At 31.1% G+C, this 23,727-nt stretch overlaps 1 protein-coding gene and 1 pseudogene across 1 annotated transcript; one reads left to right on the top strand and one right to left on the bottom strand.

Annotated features, from left to right (window-relative positions):
* Nucleotides 1-3,879: 3,879 nt before the first annotated feature.
* Nucleotides 3,880-10,350, bottom strand: LOC128163866 (ficolin-2-like; annotated as a pseudogene).
* A 1,859-nt stretch (nt 10,351-12,209) lies between these two features.
* Nucleotides 12,210-17,653, top strand: LOC128163307 (uncharacterized). Its single transcript, XM_052826875.1, has 6 exons — nt 12,210-12,313; nt 12,798-12,853; nt 13,559-13,613; nt 15,278-15,366; nt 16,159-16,359; nt 16,766-17,653. Exons 2-6 carry the CDS (start codon nt 12,829-12,831, stop codon nt 16,912-16,914), a joined length of 519 nt encoding a protein of 172 aa, XP_052682835.1. The 5' UTR covers nt 12,210-12,313; nt 12,798-12,828; the 3' UTR covers nt 16,915-17,653.
* The last annotated feature ends 6,074 nt before the right edge of the window (nt 17,654-23,727 follow it).

Here is a 23,727-nt window from a genome sequence, read left to right as displayed (position 1 = left end):
AATTTACTTAATTACTGTTAATGTACGTAAGTACGTTAGCTAAAAGAAACAGCCAAATCGTCTCCTGTGAGAGTTTGATTCTGACGTCGTCATGATTATTTCGTGCAGTCCGTGATTTTTCCTATGTCGTTGTAGGTTTCGACCAATCGATAAACAGGGCATGTCAATATCTGTCCTGTCATATTCTTGTCAGTTTCTCAGCCGCTGTATATTTTGACCAATCGATAAACGGGGCGTGTAGATTTCAGTCTGGTTGTTTCTATAGAGCTATGAATTAACTATAAGTTTCCGTAAGAAATAGAAAGAAATAATACTTGTTCGATGTAATCATTTGTAAATGCTGCAGCTGGTTTAAGTTGTTGTGTTATTAATGTAGTGAAATAAAACTAACTTATTGACATGCATGTCGATCATCTGTTTTTGTAGTTTGTGCAACTGATTAGCTTTTGTCTAGTACTCTGTTTAGAGCAAGTGTAACATTCAAGTCAACAAAGCAATTCTTTAATGATCTGAAAATCGTTAATTATAAAATGAAACAAATATTGTTAGGTTCAATGATAGTTAATCTTGCGATCTTGCAATTTGACGTGACTTATTTACACATTAATATGCTTTCTTTGGAAATTCATGGGGGATATGAAGGTTACAACATTGCAGAAAATAACTAAGTTAAACCCGCATTAGCAGGTTGTATGATTTTTTTCTGCAACGATTGCAGCCTTAATTACCCGCAATTTATGTCGACTTTGGGTGAAACAGCGACAGATACGAAACAAATGAAAGAGAAAACGGTTAACCATCGAAATGTTTTGAGATCATCATAATTCATCTACAAGTGGCACACGTGATTTGTAATGACGTGTGCGGTTGTACCTTTTGGCCAGGCAGTGATTACATCATATTACTCACCGGCAAAGCGAGGACAACAACATATAAAAGCGTCGATATACCTTAGACGTCACACAAAGCTATGCGGCCAGTATAGACAATACTGATTTAAGAAATAAAGCATATTAATTCTTTGAGTATTATAAGGTGATACTTTTTGTCGAGGTGTGATCAAATCTAATAAAAGCCCGAAGAGCTTTATGAAAGATAAGATCACGCCCCGACCGAATTATCACCTCATAATATTCAAAGAATTATTCCTTATTACTTATATTTATATATTTTTAAGTCATTATACGATTAAATATTCATATCTGAATAAGCAAACCCCGCTCAAACCTCAATTATACGGCATTTGAACTTACAAAATCGATACATATTGATATCACCGGCAATGACACTGGAATTTAAATATATAACAACACCAATGAAAGTAGGTACATTGCTTTGATTTTTAAACATATGCTTAATTATATAAAAAAAATGGTCAATATTATATCATTATGATACGTTTCTGAAAATTTCGTCGTTATTTAGAGTGAAATTATATGTATCCACGATTATTTTAGACGGCCCCTCGTATCAAACTAGAAATAAACAAATAACCATTCATTGAAATGTAGAATAGTCCAACGATATTGACCACCCAACTTTTTCTTCAGTATTGATGTGTTAAAACTAAATAATTACTGAGAGAATTTTTCCATTTTTTTTTTCAATTTATCGAATTTATTGTAAACGATGGCGCATATAAACGTTTTTGTTACTCCAAAACAAGGTACCGTTACAAATAACAAAGTGACAGGTGAATAACAGATTAATAATGTAGATGTTTGCTAACAGCGCTTATACATGTACTAGGATTTCCAAACCCTTGGGAACATATAACGTGTAGAATATCATTAGATATCATTTGATGTAGAAGATTTTAGGCAATTAAGTTGGCACACATTGATCATAAACTCATGTGTTCTATTCTGTTTGTAAAATGTTTTGGATTGTTATAATAATTGTTGTTTTATATGACAAAACAAAATTACTTATTAGGTTTGTTACTGACTGTTTACAGAAATGTGTGGGGTCGGTAAAGTCCATAGAAGGCGATGTGGAGCCGAGCCTTCTCTGGACTTTACCGACACCACAAATTTCTGTAAACCGTAACAAATCTAATAAGTGTTTTGTTTTGTCGAGGACCTAAAAATTGATATGAAAACAACAAAAGATAATACATAACAATTAAATTCATAGGCTTATTCTCTAATTTTGTACCTTTCTCGTCAGTTGTCTGAGCAAACCTGAATGCCATTGTACATGTATATAGAATCGTTTCACTACGTCATCCAATGATGTCGAAACATTCTAGTCCTAGGCAAAACAAATATTAATTTTGTATTAAAGTATAAATATTGATGCTATTCAACTCCTGTTCCGATCCTAATCTTGATGTAATTTATCAAATGAATAATTGTTTACCCATTTAAGCTTTCTCTGTGTATGTTGAGTCATTCGAATGATTTCAAAACAAAATTTAGCAAAGAAATATTGTAAATGATTAAAATAATAAAAATAAATGATAACTTTTCGACGAACAATAATCGTGAGATGCAATTCAAAACCTTAAGCTCATGATTGGTTAATCTTTAAATACATACAATAGGTTCAGATCAGTTTAACTTTAAATTTTTATATATTTTTTTGTGTTAAAATGGTACTGCAAGGACATTTGAAGACATTTCATGTTTTTGTGAATTTGTCTTGAGTGTCATATCAAAGAATACAATTTAACAGATTCGAATATAAATGTATAGGCGTAATAGTTTTAGCCGTTGAGTTAATGCCAAGAAGGAAGGTTCAAATCATAAAAAGGTACCGCAAAAGTTCAATATGTAGAAGAAAAAGAATTCATCATAATTGAATGTGCAGTTAACTTTATGTTAGTGCATAATCCCAGTGAAATCTCACCTCTTGCCGCGTCTATAAAATATGTTTTTGTTCCTTTAAGAATGATTAGAAGATGAACAAAAAAATAAGTCATACTTTATTTGAATTATTCACCGACGTGTACTAGATTTACAGTATATTGAATCTTATTTTTTTTAAAGATGTGGTCTGCAACGGTGTGTGAATACAAAATGTGCAATAGAAATAATGCTTTTATATCTCTGCCTTATTCTTCGAGTAAAGTGCCCTTAACGGAGGAGCAATTGGAACAGCCACAGTATGCTGACAAAAATAGGGCACATCGCTATAAATTCTAATTACACAATGTTATTTTTCATTATGTTAATTGAGTGATATAACCCAAAGCATGATAATCAATAAATAAATTGAATTCATCCAACTGTTAACAAATATCTCAATCGATAAAACGTTCCTAAGTTTAAGTTTAATATCGGGTCATGATCCGGTTTGAAATCGCGAGGCAAGTCAAACATGTTCGTCTAGAAACACTAAAAAAATGTATTCATACGCACTAGATTTGGTAATTTGGTCTTCCGTGTTATGCGTAAATATCACTCAAATCGATCAATGCAATTCAATAGGAGGAAAGAAAGTAAATGGAAATAATTTAAATTAAGAATCAAATCAGATGCCATCCTGTGTCTTATCAAAGAAAAATTCAAAGTTTAAAGTTTTGAAACTTAATCAACCAAAAGTGTAAATAGATATTTTGAAGATTTTGGAATTACAATCTGAATTTGTAAGAAACGAAGTTACGTTTTTATTTTCAGATGTTAACGTATCTGAAAGATTATGTTTACTGTAACTGTAATTTGATAAATGCAGGAATAAATAAATCTATTTATAATTTTATCTTGGCTAGTTTCAAATTTTGCAAACTTCTAGAAAAGATTTATAATGTTTGGAAGGATTATTTGTTATTTTTATAAAGAGAGCAATTTTGAAAATACTATTGATTTTTTTTATGATATAAACTCATACATGTAAGACAATCATTTATACATTGTAAACATGCATGCAAAACAAACTTTATTGCATTTAACATTGACCATTCCATTAAAAATACGCATAAAGTAAGTTTTGACAAGCACTAAACAACTTTTTAAAAAGAAAAACGGGATAAACACATCCTTGTATGACTGATGACTTTTTCTATAGCAGTCAACTTTAGGGTTTTCGAACCATCATTCTGACTTCCTTCATTGAGTAATAGAAACCTTTCCAGTAGTACCAATTGATGCCGTTGGAGTAATCTGTGCTCCCATACTCTCCATTAAGATTTGCCTTGTGGCATGAGTTATACCACCATCCTCCGCGCCTGGTTAATCCACAGTTATTTGACCAGTAATCGTTGTCACTGTCGTACGTACTAAAGAACATTCCGTCATGGTACCACATACTTTCTCCTAAAATGTGAAAACATAATTGTTATTTATAAAGCACATTTTTTCTGCAAAGACCGTTTGATAATATGAAACACTGATACTACTTTGAACTTTCATTTTAGTATCTATTAAGTAGAGATCACTTAACAATACTGGAAAAAAATTCTAAGACCGTTTGATAAACTGAAATGCTGATACTACTTTGATCTTTCTATTTAATTTTTATTATGTAGAGATTGCTTAACAATACTGGAAAATAATTCTTAGAAATATATTAGCTTTATAGTTAGCCTTAAATTCTCAATTTAATCAACGTTGTTATCATGAAGTCAAATCTATTTGACGTTCAATAGTAAACGCAAATAATCGAAATTATTTGATGAATTTAAAAAAGTACAAACTTAATTTAGTTTCCATTGGCGATCTGGTGTGATATGAAATCGAGGTTTTCTTCCTGTCGTTCAAGTAAACAGTCATGTAATGACTACTCATTATTGCAAACAGGAACCATGCCAGATTCATCTCTTAAGAGCAAAATATAAATCAGAGAGGTAAATCGATCCCAATTCATTCTACATTTTAAGTCAACATTCCTCCTGTGAGTCACAAACGTCACCAGACGACTACGGGTCGCCATCGATTGCCAGAAACCCTCGCTCACGGTCGAGGGATGCAGGAAAGATGCTAGATGGAGACACGACGGCATTGTCCTGCGGAGGTCTAGGATGTAAATTATTCTTTAAGTTATTCCATCTATTAAGATAATTTATTTCCGTTTAAAATCTACTAATTTAATAGTACTTTATATCAAGTTAATGGCATACTTTAAACTAAATTCCGGGTTTGTCCAACTGGATAGTTGGATTATCTCTCTCTTATCGGACAGGGATAGAAGCCGGACCCAGTTCCGAGGTACAAAACTCGACCTGCCATCCAAAATCACCTGGAATGGCATACAAAGACTGCAGTGACACCAAGTCCTAGAGAGTATTGCGGGTACATGTATGACAGATAGGATGTGTCATTCTAATAGGTTAATTTTATATTTAAGGTCCAATGACTTAACTTCAATAATGTATCTTCTAAGTCCTTTATCCATATGGTACAATCATTATAAACCAAATATTTTTAAACAATCTGCGAGCAACAATGCAGATTTTTTCTGTAGCCAAACAATCTTTTCTCCCATAAAGTTACCTCGTGTGCTATGCAAAAGCACTGACTACTAACTTTTTGTGACACAAATATTTCCAGTTTCATTATAATTTTGGGCAAAAATGGCATCATTATAAAACGTGTAATCATTCATCATCCCCCCTTCCTGCCATGTTTAAGACGTATCGTTTAGTGTGGGAATTGGCGAATATTTGGGGGGGGGGGGGGGGGATTTATCAATGTCCATGGCGGGAGTGGGGAGTTCACAGTGGTAGTTGATCACCCGTTGTCTCCTGCCATTTGCGACTAAAGCAGGGAGAAGATGTTATGTATGCCTTCAATTTGTTCCAAGAGTAGATAGGTTACGGGTCATCATTCATTATCTGTATGTTACATGGAAGGCGCACAGCTGGGTCATTACGGGTGCCATATCCACCTCCCAAAGAAGGGAGGGGATGTTACAGGCTGGTGCATTTTCCTGGACAACGGTAAAGCTGTCTACATATTGGTCGTGGTTATGCTTCCATACCAGGTAACACCAAGGCTTCTTGAAATGCCCCCCGTAATAAGTAGACTTAAAGTAGGATTTTTTTTTTTTTTTTTACATATAAAGTAGAAAATGATATTACTTATCACGTATTACAACTTGAGAAAACTCGCCATTGTATCTTTTAATCTGTTTAGAAGTTCGGAAAATGACAATTTATATATTCCTAAAGTAAATGTACCTGCATTTTGAGATGGCCCAAAAAACGAAATGGTCGATACACCTTGCAATATATTAAAATAGTGAATTGATAACGAAAGAGAAAAAAGACGAACAGTACCTGCATTCCCGCTATAACCACTGACAAGCAGTTTATATTTGGAACTGCCAGATTGAACATAAAAGGTGGAATACTCTGCATACTTCCAAACACAATCAGGGTCCATCATTTCTTTTCTAAGATATGTGTAACCATCGTTTGTTAATTCATGGATTTTCTGGTTACCTTCAAAGAAAAAAATCAATTAAAAGAAAATAAAAATGGATAACCTTATTATTTGGCAAGTCATTCAGTTAAAATATATTCGTGTGTTAAGTATCAGTTCTTTAATATATGATTTAACATTCAGAAAAAAAGAATATGGCAAATGTCGTCGTACAATTATTTTTCATTCAAGATGTATATTAATATACGTAAAATGTTTCCCAAGGTCAAGTCTAAGCTGATTTTCTTTTCTAGCAAGAATTTAGTAGTACCCTTACCTATCCAAAACTCCGATTCGTCAGAGCCAAAGCCGTTTTCGTAGTCTTTCCAGTTCCCCTAAAAATTTCTGATCCATCAAACCGTCTCTGAATGAGCTTTTCATCATTAACAAAAACAAAATAAAGCAAAGAAATTATTAAGTATAACAGTATACAGAGTCTTACCAAATATATGAAAGAGTGTGCTATTGTGTGATTTCATATGGTTTTAATAGTTATTACATGTATTCGTAATGAGTTGACCTGAACAATAAACATGAATTTAAAAAAAAAAACTAAAAAAACAACAAGAAAACCAGAATCATCGATTCGAAGTTAAATTTATGGAGTTAAGATGCTTAATGTGGAATGTCCTTCTGATAAGAGAGATAACTTCTGTGGAAAATATTCTCACTCTGTAACTCAAAGTTAATCAGGAATGTAGCTATAAGGGAGGCGGTACTTGATCCCATTTCATGCTGGAAGGTAACATTTATTTTAATTCAAATATAAAAAGATGAAAATTAAACGGAAGGAACTGAACCTCAACTGTAATTAAGGGGGGGGGGAGGGGCAAAACCTTCTAAAAATAAGTCTTTGGAGTATTTAATTAAGTAAGAAGCTTTCATACAGAAACACATTGTCTGTACCAACACCTGTGTAAAAAAAAGCATGCACAGAGAGAGAGAGAGAGAGAGAGAAAGAGAGAGACAGACAGACAGACATGTAGAGAGACAGGGAAATATATTATCTTACCATCCATTCATGAGTCCCCTGACTGCACAAGGTAGATATGATTTGCCCATTCGTTAGTTGCACAGAACAAAAATAATCTATAACTACATCAAAGTATATGGAAAGCATTTTTATTCAATTTAAGTGTCTAAAAATACATGTACAAAAATCATTCTTAGTGAAATTGTCCAATTTTGCATATATCCTTAAGACGAAGATCATTCTTTGTTCAAAATTTATGCATTTCATCTCATTATAAAGCAAACATTGTTGGAGCTACAATTACAATGTATTTAGAAAATATTACCATAAAATTGCCGAGAGTTTTCAAAATGCAGTTTCTTATACATTTTGCATACAAATGTATGGATTGCTTTTGAAAAATTGTCATCCTTTGCTACAGTAACACAAGCTCAAAAAATAGGTTGTTAACGTACAAAGTGCAGCAGATTTAATTTTGATAGGTTTCATTTTATTTAGCAATTAATAAAAAGATAATGTAAGATGCAGCCCAAGTAAATTTACCATGAAATGATTCTCAGAATTATTGTTTGATATTCACATTTACTTAATCTTTGCTGTGTATATATATATATATATATATATATATATATATATATATATATATATATATATATATATATATATATATATATATATATATAAGTGCCCTATTCCCGATATAAAACAGTCCCATGTAAGATATGCATCATTATTAAGGTAGGGATACACTTTTAACATTTAATCCTAAAATACTTTAAGTTTAAAAGATACAAGCCTAATAAGGAACTATTTTCTTTACAGCTGGTTAATGTATAATGTCGTAATCTATTTATATATTATGTAAACTTTTTTTTCTCCATAACACGTTCGGAGTTAATTCAATGTTGAACATTGCAGTGGTTTGCCTTGTACAACTTTTTATTATTTATTGTTTTTGTAAAAAAAATAATTAGAGCTCGGAATTGAAATTTTGGGTATTGTTTGGCAAAGGGAAATGAATCATGAAGTCTTATGAAATTTCAGTCGACAGCTGTTATGTAAAAATTATGTGTTCTGTCTACGTATTCTTCATTGTAGGAATGAACTCCGAACATATCATGAAAAAAAAAAATCCTTGAGCATGTATCCTGCATGCATATTCACAAAGAATGTCTAATTAAAAATATTGCACTGGTACAAACGATTCGGCGATTCAAAAGTAGTCCCGTATGTCTTATTGTATCATGTATGTTTCTTAAGATGTATTGTTAAGCCTTTTTATGCATCTTACAATCCGTCGGTTTTTCTTTCTTTCTTTCTTTTCTTTTTTTACTTGATATCACCATACTGTTCTAGTTTTTCTTTGACGCTTGAGTATTTGAGCAAATGAGGATTTATTTTCAAACCTTTACAAAATTTTATTATTTACATATACCACAGCGTAACCTCAAACGGTGACGTGGCAAGTTAACTATGAATTCAAACCCTAACTTGTCGAAAAATGCGCTAGTAAATCTTGGAAAACTCCATCATGGTCAAACTATATATTGGGAAAAGAAAAAAAATCAAATATATTAATTGGGTTTTTTTTCTTATGTTGATTTAACTACTTGTTTTTAACATTGCGCGCCGCCGGTCGATTTAATTATTTAGCATGTTTCTATCATTCTAGTTTAATTTCATACAATATTTTAGATTGACGCATTGTTTTAATGCAAATATATTAAACTCTTCGAGGCAGAAGTTTGTTCTTTGAGTCTCCTATTAACAGAAGAACGCCAATTGTCCACGCAATTGTAGAACAACCCTTGCATAAGTAATAACAAATTTATTTTCTAAATACTATGAGGTGACCAATATTGTCAAACGTGATAAATTTAATCATAAAGCCTTTTGAGTTTATTGGAATCTTTTATCCGCGACCATTTATGAAAATCTCATTATCCTAAAACTATGATTCCTTATGCGTTAAATGAATCAATGTGTAATTATCAACAGGAGATATCAAAATTTGATATTCCACATTTGCATTATACAACGAGTTAAAATGAGGAGTAGCATTATAGAGGGTTGTGTTTTTAGTTTGGTTATTCTTAACACGTCAAAAATATGCATTTCTCAGCAGTTTTTGTAGTTAATTCGAAAATGTTATGAAATGTTCTAACCTAAAGAGACTAAATTGTTCCAATTACTCCCAATTGGTCATTGAATTACTTTAAGTGTCATTTTGCAAAAAAATATTAAGATATATATTTGTTGCTTATCATTATACTGTTGCAAAAAATGAAAGTATTTGTGGCCACCGCCTTTTGATTTTTACATGCATTAAATTGATCTTAAGCTTTATATTATGAATTCTTTAGAGAGATTTGTTTCGGTTTATATATCATCTGAGTATTGAACTATAGCTACATGTAATACCTATTTCAAATAGTTTAACATAGTGTTTCTATGATTTAAATCGTTATCAATATAAAGAATTCAAAGTTTCATCTTATTCATGCATGTAACTTACTACCAAAGAAAATGTTAAATTAACCAGAATTTAAAGGGTCAACTTACCAATGCTGATTCCAGTTGACTACAACAAAAGAACAATACATATAAATATCAAATACAAAAAAGGATCGCATTCAGACATATAAAGAGGAAAGTATACTACCTTCTGATATCTGTCATCTGATATTGTGTCAGATGGTATCAGAGCAGGAAAGCCGTATAAAAGGCGACAGCATTTTGCTTCGTCTCCTACGATATCCACTCCAACGCATTGCGTAAGAGCATTACAAGGCATTCCACATTGTAATTGAGCGGATATTGTCGAATTATCTATTGCAAACTCGTTCAGTATACAAGAATTTGATTGTGTCTCGCCAGATTGCACGTAAACAAACTTATTTTCCGCTTTGGATGAATGTCTCATTTGATGTTTTCCAGAAAAGAAAAGAAAAACAATTACCACGTGAAACTTCATATCGCCTTGAAGAAAGTAGTTTCTTATCAGCAGGTTTCATACCAATTTAAGTTTTTTGAATCAGTGAGAAAGCTTTAATTTCAATATAGAAATAAATCAATTCATACAGGGAAAAGGGAACTTAAGATCAGATTAAAGCTTTTAAGAGAGTAAATATTTTCATAAAAGCGTACACTTAAAAGTAAAGAAAAAATGTTCCTGTTAAAAGCACGGCAAATAAGTAGCTTTTACAGTTAAGTGTATTACAATCAAAGTGAAGACACGGATGTGTACTTTACATAACTTATCGGATTTTCTTATTGGTTCCTGAGCAATTTTAAATATAATAATTTTAATTTTACACAAACCTTCTGTCCATATTGAAAGAAAATATACGCATGCATATCGACAATGTCATACACGTCCAAAAAACTTTTCAAATATATTTAGCAACTACAAAATGATGATGTTATGTATGCAGTTCGAGTTATTGTTAAATTATATAATTAAAGTTTTTTGCATTGAAAAACGACGTTATTTGAAGAAACGCATTTTAGTTGGCTTTATTGTTATAGAAATCAATTAAATGTTCCTATGCATTTTATTGTTCATTGAACAATATTGTAAAGAAATGTTAAAATTTTCACTTTGCATCTCCTGAAACAATTTAAAGCCGCCTGCGATGGTTATATTTGAAATGAGAAATAATTTTGTACACAAACGTATCACCAGCGATACCATTTCTTTAGGCATTTAGCACTTTATAAAAGTTGAGGCCTAGGAGGAAAAAGAAAACAATCAAGCAGATGGTATGACATGAACAAAAATTGGTCTTAAAAAATTATGTAGATTCAGACTGAGAGTGGTTCAATGTTCTAAAAGAATTCCTGCGTCCGCAAAATTGATGTGTCAACATTTTTTTCCTAGCTAATCAAATCATGTCAAATCATAAACACCAATTATATGAATTAAAGATGACAATTACACTGTATATGTTAACGAAACAATGAAAGGGGGAACAATAGGTAGGTTACGAAACAACAAATGTTAGCCCATATACGCTTCCGTAACTGAACTCTGTAACTAATGACATTCCATCATTATATGTATTTTCTTCTTAAAATCAAAAAGACATAAGATGGTGCACACTGAATGAAATCAGGTCCAAACTATGATGCATGTATCATTAGATTGTCGAAAACTCTATTGCAAATGAAAGTAAACCATTTTATATGCTGTTTATTTTTTTTTCAACAAAGCGAATGGCATATTTAATTTTGGTTATAGAAATCATATGCATGAAACAAGCACGGGATAATTGACTTCTTTTTGCGTTATATTGACAGTGCATGAACTGTTAACTCACAGAAATGTGATGCTAACTGTGCTAGCTAACAAAAATAACGTTAAACATCAAATTTTAAATATGTTTCTAACAATATCCCAGTTATCTTTGGTGATGATATGCATCTGAGAGACATTTGGGGCTTTTTTTCCATTGAACATTTTTACCCTGGATGGATTTGCATGTGTTTATAGTAAACAGGTGTTTTAAGTGTTAGTTTAAATGATAAACAAATAGTAACATACGAATTTGATGAGTTTATAACTCCTGTGCATATGTAAAATCATGAAGCTACTTAATATTACCAAATGAAATAAATATCGATATGGTTTAAATGGGCAGTAGTCAACTAAAATTAGATCCATGTGAGTTAAATTCACAAGATACACGGTTTTGTACTTTATGATATGATAAATGTTACGTTGTAAATTAGACATAAGAATAATATACCAATATTAAATGTCTTACGAGCTTTTTCCTGTTTTCATATCCTAGAAGATCGTTTCCTTTTTAACGATAAAAAATACCAGGAAGGATTGGGTAAAGTTTATGTTTTTAACACAGAAGATTTTGCTCTTTTATACAAGAAGCTGTGAAAAAAGTATATAATCTTTTAAAAGATCATTTATAAATCATATAAGAAGGTAAATATCTTGGTTAACTTTTGGCATTTCTGTCAGGTAAGCGCTTTGTCAAATGGGTCTCTCGATTACTTGAAAATAATATAATGCCGTCGTTGGTCTCTTATATGACACATAATGCTAATTTTGTTTTATAACAATTGTGTAGAGTTGTATTTATCTGATGGTTATTTTTTTTTCACCAAAAAGCCTTGTTTCTATTTAGGAGGCTGGCTGCTCAAAAACTAAATCAGGAGATCTGCAATAAGATACTAGACAATATTTCTTAGCCATGAAGTATTATTTTGTAAATGTTTTAATAGTGTACATTTAAAATTTAACCAATTTTCTTTCATTTATACAAATGCCTTGCTCTAATGAGGATTAAATTATTCTTATAATAACCAATAATTTATTCTAAAAAAATAACCAGACCAGCTTTTCTCTGAATTACAGTGTAGATTTATTTAAATAATGTCGTTTAATCTTCCACGTAAATGAGCGTACATCATTTTTTTTTCTATAAATGTTTCTTTTTATTTAGGTTTTGAAAAAAAAGTTCTGTGAACAAGATAATGGCGATCCGCTGTATAAAAATATGTATTTTTTATAATAGACGTTTGAAAATAAGATGACCTTGATGGCCTCATTACTGATACTTTACAATGTTCACTTAGTTATTATATCATCATCTCAAAATATTATAACAGTCATAACGATAGGGTGTTGAGGACGTATATTGAATTTCTAATGTGAATATCTTTCAAGGGGCTAACTTACATTCTTTATCTCATATTTGGGTCTTCATATTTGATGAGGATGGAGCCCCGCGAAAAGTCAGTCGACCCTCAAAACTACTTGGATTTACACGACCATAAAGAAGATAAGCTAGCCTGGTGAAAGAAGGGAATTTCGTACAATACAGTTCTAATGGGAATATCATTCAAGGGGCTGGCTAAAACCCTGTATCGCATATTTGGGCTTTAATATTTTATGAGGATGGGGCCCCGGGAATGTTCAGTCAACGCTCCAAAGGAATTTGGTTTACACGACCATTATCAGGCTAAGCTAGCCTGGTGAAAATAGTAAATTCCGTATGATACAGTTCTAATGGAAATATGCTTCAAGGGGCTGGCTTAAAACAAATATCCAATAGTATGGCCTTCATATTCGGGGCTTATGGGTCCCGCGCGGGAAAATAAACACTATAATGAAAATTTTAATTGTTATTTATGTTACCTATTGCATTTTTTGCTCTTTATTGTTAAATGTACATCACTTATATATCATATTATCAATTTTAAGATGTTTCCGCCATCCAAATTTCCTGCGTTTTGCTAAATGCTGACTTTTTTGTGAGGTAGGTCAAATAAACATGTACCTGTATCCGTCCTTCTTATGTATCCGTCCTTCTGAGTACAGAAAAATGTCCTGCTTAAAAACAATTTTGTATACAGTGTTCTTTTATATAAAAAACTGCCATTCTATTATTCTGTAATAATTTTTCTGTCTTAAACTGCAATTTCTTTTTTATTTTAGTTTAGTATGCTTGTGTATCAACAATGCATGGATTACCTTTTACTTCTTACACAGTTGGGTTAATTGTTGGACTAAGGTTCAAATAAAAAAAAATAATCCATGTAAATATTCAAAGTAAAATTGCCTGTATTTTTTAGAAACTTATCTTGCTGAAAATACAGACAATCTGGTAATTCTGTTTGCAATATACCATTTTATTGTAGAAGAAAATTAACAAACCAAATTTTTACAGTTTATGTTTTTAAAAAAACCATACAATGATACTGTACATTTATTGCTGTTTTAAGGTCAACACGATAACTAAGCTACCCGAGAAGCTCAATATTCACCGAGCTGGTATTACATTAGATGATTTAGCGACGAACATACATAGATATAATAAAGCAACAACAAGAACAGAATTTAGTGTTTATCAATCGATGAAAACTTAATCACCTCCTTATTCGATTAATATTAAAAAACCGCGTTATTTCGTTAGACGACAAGATTATGAAAACAAATAATAGCATTTTGGACATTCCCGATCTATTTTAAGTCCTATTTAGAAATAAAACCACAGGACTATATGCGAGATAAAGTGTTTTTGATGCCTCGAAATTGTCTGTTTTGACTTGAACTCAAAGAGATTTACTTAATATTAAATATTAAAACATATGTAATTAAAGTGTAACTATACATTTTCTAATAGGGATGTTATTTATCGCGGATGATCTAATGTTCAAAAAGTATATAATTATCTAAGAAAAAACTGTATTTCCTGCGAGTCATTTAAACATTCCACATTGAGAGCATGCTTGCTTCAACGATATTTTATGATATTATTTGCAAATAAAAATAAACAATACTATATGTGAAAATGAATTTGAAGCAACGATGCGCTCTAAATTTGTTAGAGCCGATTAAAAAAAGGAAAAAAGTGGTTAATTATTCATGCTTCTGCGAAATGGCGGGAATTGGTCCATTTTCGAGACTTCTTCGAGCCACAAGAAATGAATGATGCTGTAAAACCTAAATATTTTTGTACCTTGCATATTTAATTTTACATACTAACAAAATTTCGGTACAATATGATTTTTTTAAAAGTATGTGGGGGCGCAGATATTGGACCTTATCGAACATGAGCTTACGCTTTAGCTCCTAAATAACGTACATGTACAGGTGAATACATGTGTAACGTTAATTTTGGTTTTTCATGATCGTTGGATAACAGCGAATCAGTGAGCAGAGAATATACGAATCATATTATACATTAAATGTTTACATGTGTACAAAACATTTCTTTTATAACGTCAATGTTGTCAATTTGAATCATAAGCTAAAAAATTCTAAAAATAAATCTACTTAACAGATAACATTTTATGAACAGGTGTTCATTGTTAGGTTAGTATTTTTTTTTTTAATTTTCACGTTTATGTTTTTGTTATTGTTAATTCATGTTTATGAATGTTTACATAATGGTGCATTAAACTTTTGTCATTTCTTTAGTTCCGTATGCCTTGAGGACATTCCGTCATTTATTAGAAGTAGCAAAGCTTGTGAATTTAGAACGGTTGATTTTGACATCATATCTAATGGTACAACAAGTTTGGTGATGTTTAACACTTTATCCAGATGATTTCTATTCCTAATTATATTACAGTAAAACACGGTTATAGCCAACACGCTAATAATGAATTGACGCTTCTAGCGAAGTAATTTTCATTCACTGTGACTTTATTACATGTTGTAAACTTGACAGATATAACGGATTCCGTTTATAACAAAGTAAAATCACCCGTCGCTGTCACTTCGTTATAAGCGTGTTTTACTGTATTTAAAATTGTAGCAGTGCAATTTCTTAAAAAGAAGTTTTCAAAGAATTCAATATATTGATATTCTGTAATACTGATTTATTTTTCCCCAGAAACCCAGTTAGGGTCAGGATTTAAACCAGGTTAAAACATAGAATTTATTAATATACTTTGTCTTATAAAAAAAATACCACAGGCATCAATATGTAGATGTTACTATTTACTAGAGTTACCATGTTTGAATACATCAACTGTTGTTTTATATGTAATAATAGCGATAAGTTTCTTCACGAAGATAACACTTCATTTGGATGATTTTTTTTCATAATAATATTATGTAAAAATGTAGCACTGCAATTTCTTTAAAAGAATTGATCAAAGAATTCAATATATAAGTATTCCTGTAATACTGATTTGTTATTTCCCAAGAAACCCAGTTAGGGTCAGAATTGTAACTAAGTTAAAACATAGGTTAAACATAATATATTACATGAAATATGCTTCGTCTTTTGAAAAAAATACCACAGACATCTATATTTACATGTTTTAATCATTGTATTTGTTTCACGTTTGTAGATAGCACTAAAGGATGTCACATTGATTGTTCAATACTTTCTACTGATCCACCGTCTTCTCATATGGATAGCGTATATAAAATATTGACAATAGAAGTTAAATTACTTTTTGTTTCAAATGGATTTAATTTGCAAACACAATGTATAAATAGAAACCCTTCTTTGAACATCAGAATCGGTTGCGAAGGAGAATTTATACACAGTAATGTCGTTTTTGAAGATTTCAACATTTTATGAATAACGTATTTTAAAATCATTCATTGCAGAAGTCTACCTGTCGACAAATAAATTACTCTATGGTATTCTAATATGAAAGGAGCATAACAAAATAAATTTAGTGTTGATATTAAATCGATTTGTGAAGCCAAAATGACGGTGGAATTAGTTCACTCCTCTTTTTAACACTGTTATTCGTTGCAAAGGAGAACTCATTTAAACACAGTTTTCTTTTTATATTTCAACATTCTATCGAATAAATATTCTAAATTCATCAATAACATCAGTTTACTTGTCGACAATGATAAATCATATAAATAAATTCTATGCTCAGAGATTTTTAAATTTTCACAAACTGCCAAAAAAGATACTTCATTTGTTTCTTTTTCAAGATCGTGGAATAAGAGAAAGATGTGACAGCGACACTCAGTGTGAAAATGGTACAACTAATTCCTTTTGTAATGAGACGAGCGGATTTTGTCAGTGTAAAGCAGGATCTCTGTTTTTGAGGGAATCAAATACCTGTTCTCCAGGTCAATAATGTATATTTTTTATTTTAAGCTCACTTGAGCCAAAGGCTTTTCTGATCACAATTTGTCCGTTGTCTTTCGTTGTCGTTGTCGTCGTTCTTGTCGTCGTCGTCGTTGTCATCGTCGTCGAAGTTGTAGACTTTTGCACATTTTTATCTTCTTCTCAAGAACCACTGGGCAGATTTCAACCAAATTTGGCACAAAGCACCACTAGGTGAATGGAATTCAGGTTTGTTCGAAAGAAAGTCCACGCTCTCCTTAAAGGGGGGATAATTGAGAATTACTGAAAATTTGATGGTATTTTTCAAAAATCTTATTCTCAAAAACTATTTGGCCTGAAAAGCTTAAACTTGTGTGGAGGCATTCTCAGGTAGTGTAGATTCAAATTTGTTCAAATCATGGTCCCTGTGGGTAGGGTGGGGCCACAAGAGGGGAATCAAGTTTTACATAGAGATATATAGAGAAAATCTTTTAAAATCTTCTTCTTAAAAACTACCAGGCCAGAAAAGCTCAAAATAAAAAAGAAGCATACTCAGATAGTGTAGATTCAAGTTTGTTCAAATCATGGTCCCCGAGGGTAGGGTTGGACCACAATTGGGGGATCAAGTTTTACATAGAAACATATAGAGAAAATCTTTAAAAATCTTCTTCTCAAAAACTATTAGGCAAGGAAAGCTCAAATTTGAGTGGAAGCATCTTCAGATAGTGTAGATGCAAGTTTGTTCAAATCATGGTCCCCAGGGTAGGGTGGGGCCACCATTGGGGGATCAAGTTTTACATAGAAATATATAGAGAAAATCTTTAAAAATCGTCTTCTCAAAAACTATTAGGCAAGGAAAGCTCAAATTTGAGTGGAAGCATCCTTAGATAGTGTAGATTCAAGTTTGTTCAAATCATGGTCCCTGGGGGTAGGGAGGGGCCACAATGGGAGATACATTTTTATATATAGAGAAAATCTTTAAAAATCTTCTTCTCAAAACTATTAGGCCAGGAATGCCCGAATTTAAGTGGAAGCATCCCCAGATCGTATAGATTCAAGTTTGTTTAAATAATAGTCCAGGGGTAGGGTGAGGCTACAATGGGAGATGAATTTTTACATAGGAATATATAGAGAATATATAGAGAAAATCTTTAAAAATCTTCTGTTTAAAGACTATTTGGCCAGAAAAGCTTAAACTTGAGTAGAGGCATCCTCGGGTAGTGTAAATTCAAATCACAGTCCCTAGTGGTTTGGCGGAGTCGTGATGGCGGTTTGAATTTTTATATAGGAATATATAGAGAAAATCTTTAAAAATATTCTGGGAAAGGTTTCGGTCCAAAACTCAGTACTTAGTGTGAAAGCACAGGATATGCAGATTTAAGATTGATGAAACCATAATTCCCTAGAGAAAAGTGGGGCCATGAAATGGGGGGGTGTATATAGGAATAGAGAAAAATCTTCTTACAGGTACAACAACAAAAGGGGCTTGGTATTTACGAAAAAATAAAGAGGTGGATAAAAATTGGCAGATTTTCAATTTTTTTTAGCAAGATCCAGTGTACTTAATTGTCAAGATATTCTGATACTGTAATGTTAATTTGATCAGAATTAAGGCAATTGTTGCTCTGGTGAGCGAATAGACTTCACATTTTTTTAAGGGAGATAATATATATATATATATATATATATATATATATATATATATATATATATATATATATATATATATATATATATATATATATATATATATATATATATATATATATATATATATGTATTGAATTGTATTGAATTGTATGTTATCTACTATGTTGCAAATTATATTTTTTTCCGCTAAATCTAGCTATGACGTCATAATAGACATTGCCATTCAACGTTCAAGTTTTTTGACGTCACGTTACTATGTTACCATTATATAGCTTCTGAAGATTTTAAAATGAAAGCGCTTAAGCTATATTGAACGTTTTTCGTGTTTTCTTATTTAATTTTTATTTATATATAGATATATATATATATATATATATATATATATATATATATATATATATATATATATATATATATATATATATATATATATATATATATATATATATATATATATATATTGTCACGACAGCCGTCGTGACTGTTCAGTCAAACACAACAAGATCCGATATCTATTTACAATTTTTATATAAAATAAAACCAAACAAATATACATAATTTAAACACAACATGAACAATAAAATGTTAAAGTGTTCTGGTGTCCCAAGTCTCAATTACGGGCATGTAGAATACTAGTAGATGCCATCCAGTGAGTAGACGGACGATATGGGTAGATATGGCATGGCGTGAAACAGTGGCGGACAGGTATAACCACGGCGATGGACTTGAAACTGGATAGGGATCTTATTAAATTAAACAAATAACCATATTTTAAGTAACATGATTAAAATACCTTACATAAACATAGGCTAAGTCGTACGGACTTAAGGTAGCTCGCGGGTTTACCTGCTTGTGAGAAAACCTACCTTGAAAATTTGTCCACGTGATCCATAGGTTTTATAGTTTTATTTCTAAAATTTATTTAAGATTCGTCTGCGCGGTAATAATGTTATCGTGTTTCAAATACAGTGTCATTAATAAAATCAAGCAACGCCATTTCAATGAAATATATAGTAAAATGCACATTTTAACCGAGAAACGCATTACAAAACTATGCTCCAAACTTTTAAACGATTCAGACGAAACTAATCATACTCAACACAAAAACAGAGGAGATAATTATGAATCAATTCATAAAAAAATATCAGTATGTGTTCTCGGCAAATTTTTGGCAAAAAAACTTTAAATATTTAAAAGATTTCTCAAAACCTTATATTTTCATTAGGACGTTAGCCTGACGTCATCATTTCCTTACTTCTTAGAACACCAAAATTGAAATGCATTTATTGACAAGACTAGCTGTTTAACACATTTTAGAACATGTAAATGCTGATTAGACATTATTGTGAATGTTATCAAATGCAATTAATGTAAGGCTGTAAAGATACAAAAAATTGCTATTTTTGTTTTTATGAAACTCTGAGTCAATCAATGCAAAAATAAAATGCCAGGCAACTACTGACATTATAAGTAAGTAATCGAATAAAACAGTTATCTCAAGCCAAAAGAAATTTAAGAATTTAATCGGTAGTGCAGATTACGGAAGTTATAATGGTAAAAAAAAAATCGAAGTTAATGCATACATTCTGTTTTGAAACATGACTTTAAATGGAAGAGTTCTAACGCACACTCATTCTTTATCTTTGTAGAACAAAATCTGACAATGTATGTGACATCTTTAAATTTTCAGCACTTGATATCATAAATCGTTGTATAAACAGTCATAAACCGCATATAAGCTTTTTAAAGTATGTTCTTTTATACTTCTAAATATCTCATTTGTCATTAAAAAAAAAATTATGAGTTTACTATGACGGTCAACTCTTTACGTCGATTCCTATTGTGACGTCAGCAAACCCGCGAGCTACGTTAAATATAACATTATGGCAACAACAGCACGATATACAACAGCACGAAACCACAGCGAATACGAACACTGCATAATGTTAAGAGTATCACACTACTTAACAAAGAAAAACCACGTCTAGACGATAGATATAATACTCCGTACTACACGGAAAATATACTTGTACACCGTACCACACAGCAAAAATACAAGTATATCATGCATATATATATTTGATTAAAATCAGTCAAATATTTAAATCATTATTTTTTAACAGACTGAGTATTCACTAATAGAAACTAAACTTAATTTCTGTTATATATACGAGCCGTATTTTTAATAATAATTAATTAAAAATCAGGCACGTAGCATCAAGGGGGCTGCCCCCTCCGCTTTTTTACGCAGCAAAGATTTTTGCTTTAATTTGCATACAAAAATTGAACGAAGATGCCCCCCCCCACTCTTCTGTGACCATGTAAAAATTGAATTGAGAATACGGTAATACGGTAAGGTAATAGTCGTTGAACGTTTATGACAATCACACAAACATACAAGAATCAGATCCAAACATATACCCATTACAATCATTACAGTACACAAGATAAAGCTCTTTTATTTAGTCGACTGAAAGAATGATTTAAGGAAATTAAAATGTGACTGAATGGCATATCTCTGAAAATTAGTCACATTTCCAGATGTTTCAGTTAATAATCAGGTGGTTGAATTGCACAAAACCATCCATAGATGTATGTAGCATATTATTAAAAATATCACGGATTTACATAATGTAAATTCTAGTTCATAAAAGCAAAACTACATGTAATATATGAACAAACCAACCCCGTCCTATATTTATAGACTACTTATAATGAACTTAGCAATATCAATCATACAAGTCCAATGCACAGGTTTCCTGGATATGACCGACGTATTCCTAACTACAACAACTTGACATTTTACAGAGTGAATGCAAGCATAAATCTAAAATATTTCCAAAAACCGCTCTGCTTAATAAAACGAGCTGTTTATTTGCGTACACAATGAATTATTTCATCAGCATATCAATCAAGAATCAAACGAGTTCATTAATTTTCGAAAATTGAACTAAACTTTGTTTTCTTCCTGGAACGTACACAAGTGAAGAGGCATTAAATATAAGAATTGAATATTGAACCGATCTTTGATTAACGAACTTTCCGTGAAGTACTATTCGCATTTGAAGCCGGCTGTTTTGCAAAGTAAAATAATGGAATCACGACATATCTGTATATGTAAGTAAATGTATATTTTGCATGATAATGAAATTGAAAGTGTTTTGTTGTCTTACGGTAGAAGTTTAAGCTTTAATATATACAATTTATTTTTTTTCTTTTAAAAAATGTTATGATGTTCTTTAATTTACTAATGCAAGAAATATTGAATTATTTCAATATTAAAAATATAAGAATTCTTAATAACAGCACAGGTGCTGTTTAGAATTTTGATTCATTTAGTAAGAGGTGAGCGAAAATAAATTTATTAGGGTTTTTAGAGGAGAATCAATGGTTGAATTAATTTTTTTTGTATATTTTATTCAGTAATATAACCTTACATATATTATACGTATAGTTGTACTGTACGCTTAAACTTTGTATTTCTTTACTTAAACTGCATTGCTACCGTTTTGTCATCGTGTTTCCAATTTTTAGATGTTTATGCCATGAAAAAAATAGCATATATGACCATTCTGCTATTTACTGACGTCCCTGTGAGGTAGGTTCTATGTATTTGATTTTTTCTTCTTACAAGTACACCTCATATCATGTTCTTTGTTATTATTTATCTACTATTCGGCATTCCCTTCATCTCAGGATAAAGCTTTACCATTTCGTTAACTGAAAGGTGACTGCTTGGTAACTTAAATATGACTAACGGTAACTTAAAGGTGACTGATTGGTTACTTTGAGGTGACTTATTGGTAATTCAAAGGTAACTGAATGGCTTCTTAAAAGTGACTGAATGAAAACTTAAGGTGATTGAATGGTTACTTAAAGGTGACATATTGGTTACAGATCTTTCATTTAGTTATTTTCTTTTACATTTTCCGTTAACATTCTGGTTCAAGGATCCTCTTAAGTCTAAATGTGTGCTCAGAGAAAAAAAGATTATCATTACTTTGGAACAAAATCAAACATGTATTTTAGGATTGTATTTCCTTCTCATTAAGGAAGGATAAGATATATTAAAAATATGAGGGTTTTTAGTACATCCTGAAAAATATCAGCTAAACTATGAATCTTTTATATTCCTGGAAGGCTAAACTTAAGTCATGTTGTACAGTTATATTATTTCAGTCAATCAATGGCTAAAATTGTGAACTAAAAATTTCTTTAAAATTAATTTAGGTCTATTTGTCTTGAGGACGATCTTTCATTCAAATCTAGCGATAAGGCCTGTTCATTCGACTTCAATGATTTCAACAAATGATACAGAAGTAAGAATAGATTAATATATACTATTCAATGCTAATCTTGTTTATTAATAATGGGCTCGTCAGCTAAGTATTTTATTACGATAATACAATCAAATTTATGGCTTTTAAAGATTCAAATGTTCTCATTAAATAGTGTTTAATAGTTTATTTTAATAAAAAAATAAATAAATATACATCATCAACTAAAACACTTAATAAGCCATGAATATTTTTTCTAACTATCACCATAAGGTATTATGTCCAATATTCTTTTAAATTTTATTTTTCGAATTTTAGCATGTCAAACGTTGCAACATTCGATATAATCCATTTGCATTGTATTTAAGCATTGTTAATTATTTTATTTTGCAATATCAAAGAACAGTTCTAAATATTTACAAAGTCTATATTGATTTTTATTTTCCCCAATTTTGTTATCAGTTAAACATAAATAGTTATAACATACGTTTGATTGTGAAAATATTATTTACCAGTTATCATGGGTTTTTTTCCGCGTCATCTTTTTAACGCAAATAAGAACCTTGAACAGTTTTTAAGACTTATGCAAATCATATTTTTAATATTTTACAGTCAAGGTGAAAAACAATAATTCATGCACAACCGTTTCAACCTGTAAAGTATACGTATTTGAGGGGGGGGGGGCATCTAATATATTTTTGACTCCTCAATTTTAATGAAAAATTTAGACAATGAAACAATTTACACGATTTCCATTATATAATATAATTACCAAAAATATTTTTCAGAGATATAACAATCATAGATCAGAAAATCATGTACCGTACCGATCAGACCCAACCTAACAGAAAGTAAACCCCAACTAAACCCTGGGTTTACTTTCTGGGTTTACTTTGGGTTTACTTCGGGTTTACTAG

This window comes from Crassostrea angulata, chromosome 9 (assembly GCF_025612915.1).
Source record: "Crassostrea angulata isolate pt1a10 chromosome 9, ASM2561291v2, whole genome shotgun sequence".
NCBI classification, from domain to species: domain Eukaryota; kingdom Metazoa; phylum Mollusca; class Bivalvia; order Ostreida; family Ostreidae; genus Magallana; species Magallana angulata.
Note: the sequence above shows the minus strand (reverse complement) of the source record. Positions and strands in the feature narration are given on the sequence as shown.

Excerpts from the sequence above, each read along its gene's own strand:
- LOC128163307 (XM_052826875.1), top strand. The coding sequence starts at position 12,829 with ATGGCGATCCGCTGTATAAAAATAT. Across the intron at positions 13,614-15,277 it reads AATGCTGACTTTTTTGTGAG|TTCCGTATGCCTTGAGGACA; the intron begins GTAGGTCAAATA and ends TCATTTCTTTAG. Across the intron at positions 16,360-16,765 it reads CGAAGGAGAATTTATACACA|ATCGTGGAATAAGAGAAAGA; the intron begins GTAATGTCGTTT and ends TTCTTTTTCAAG.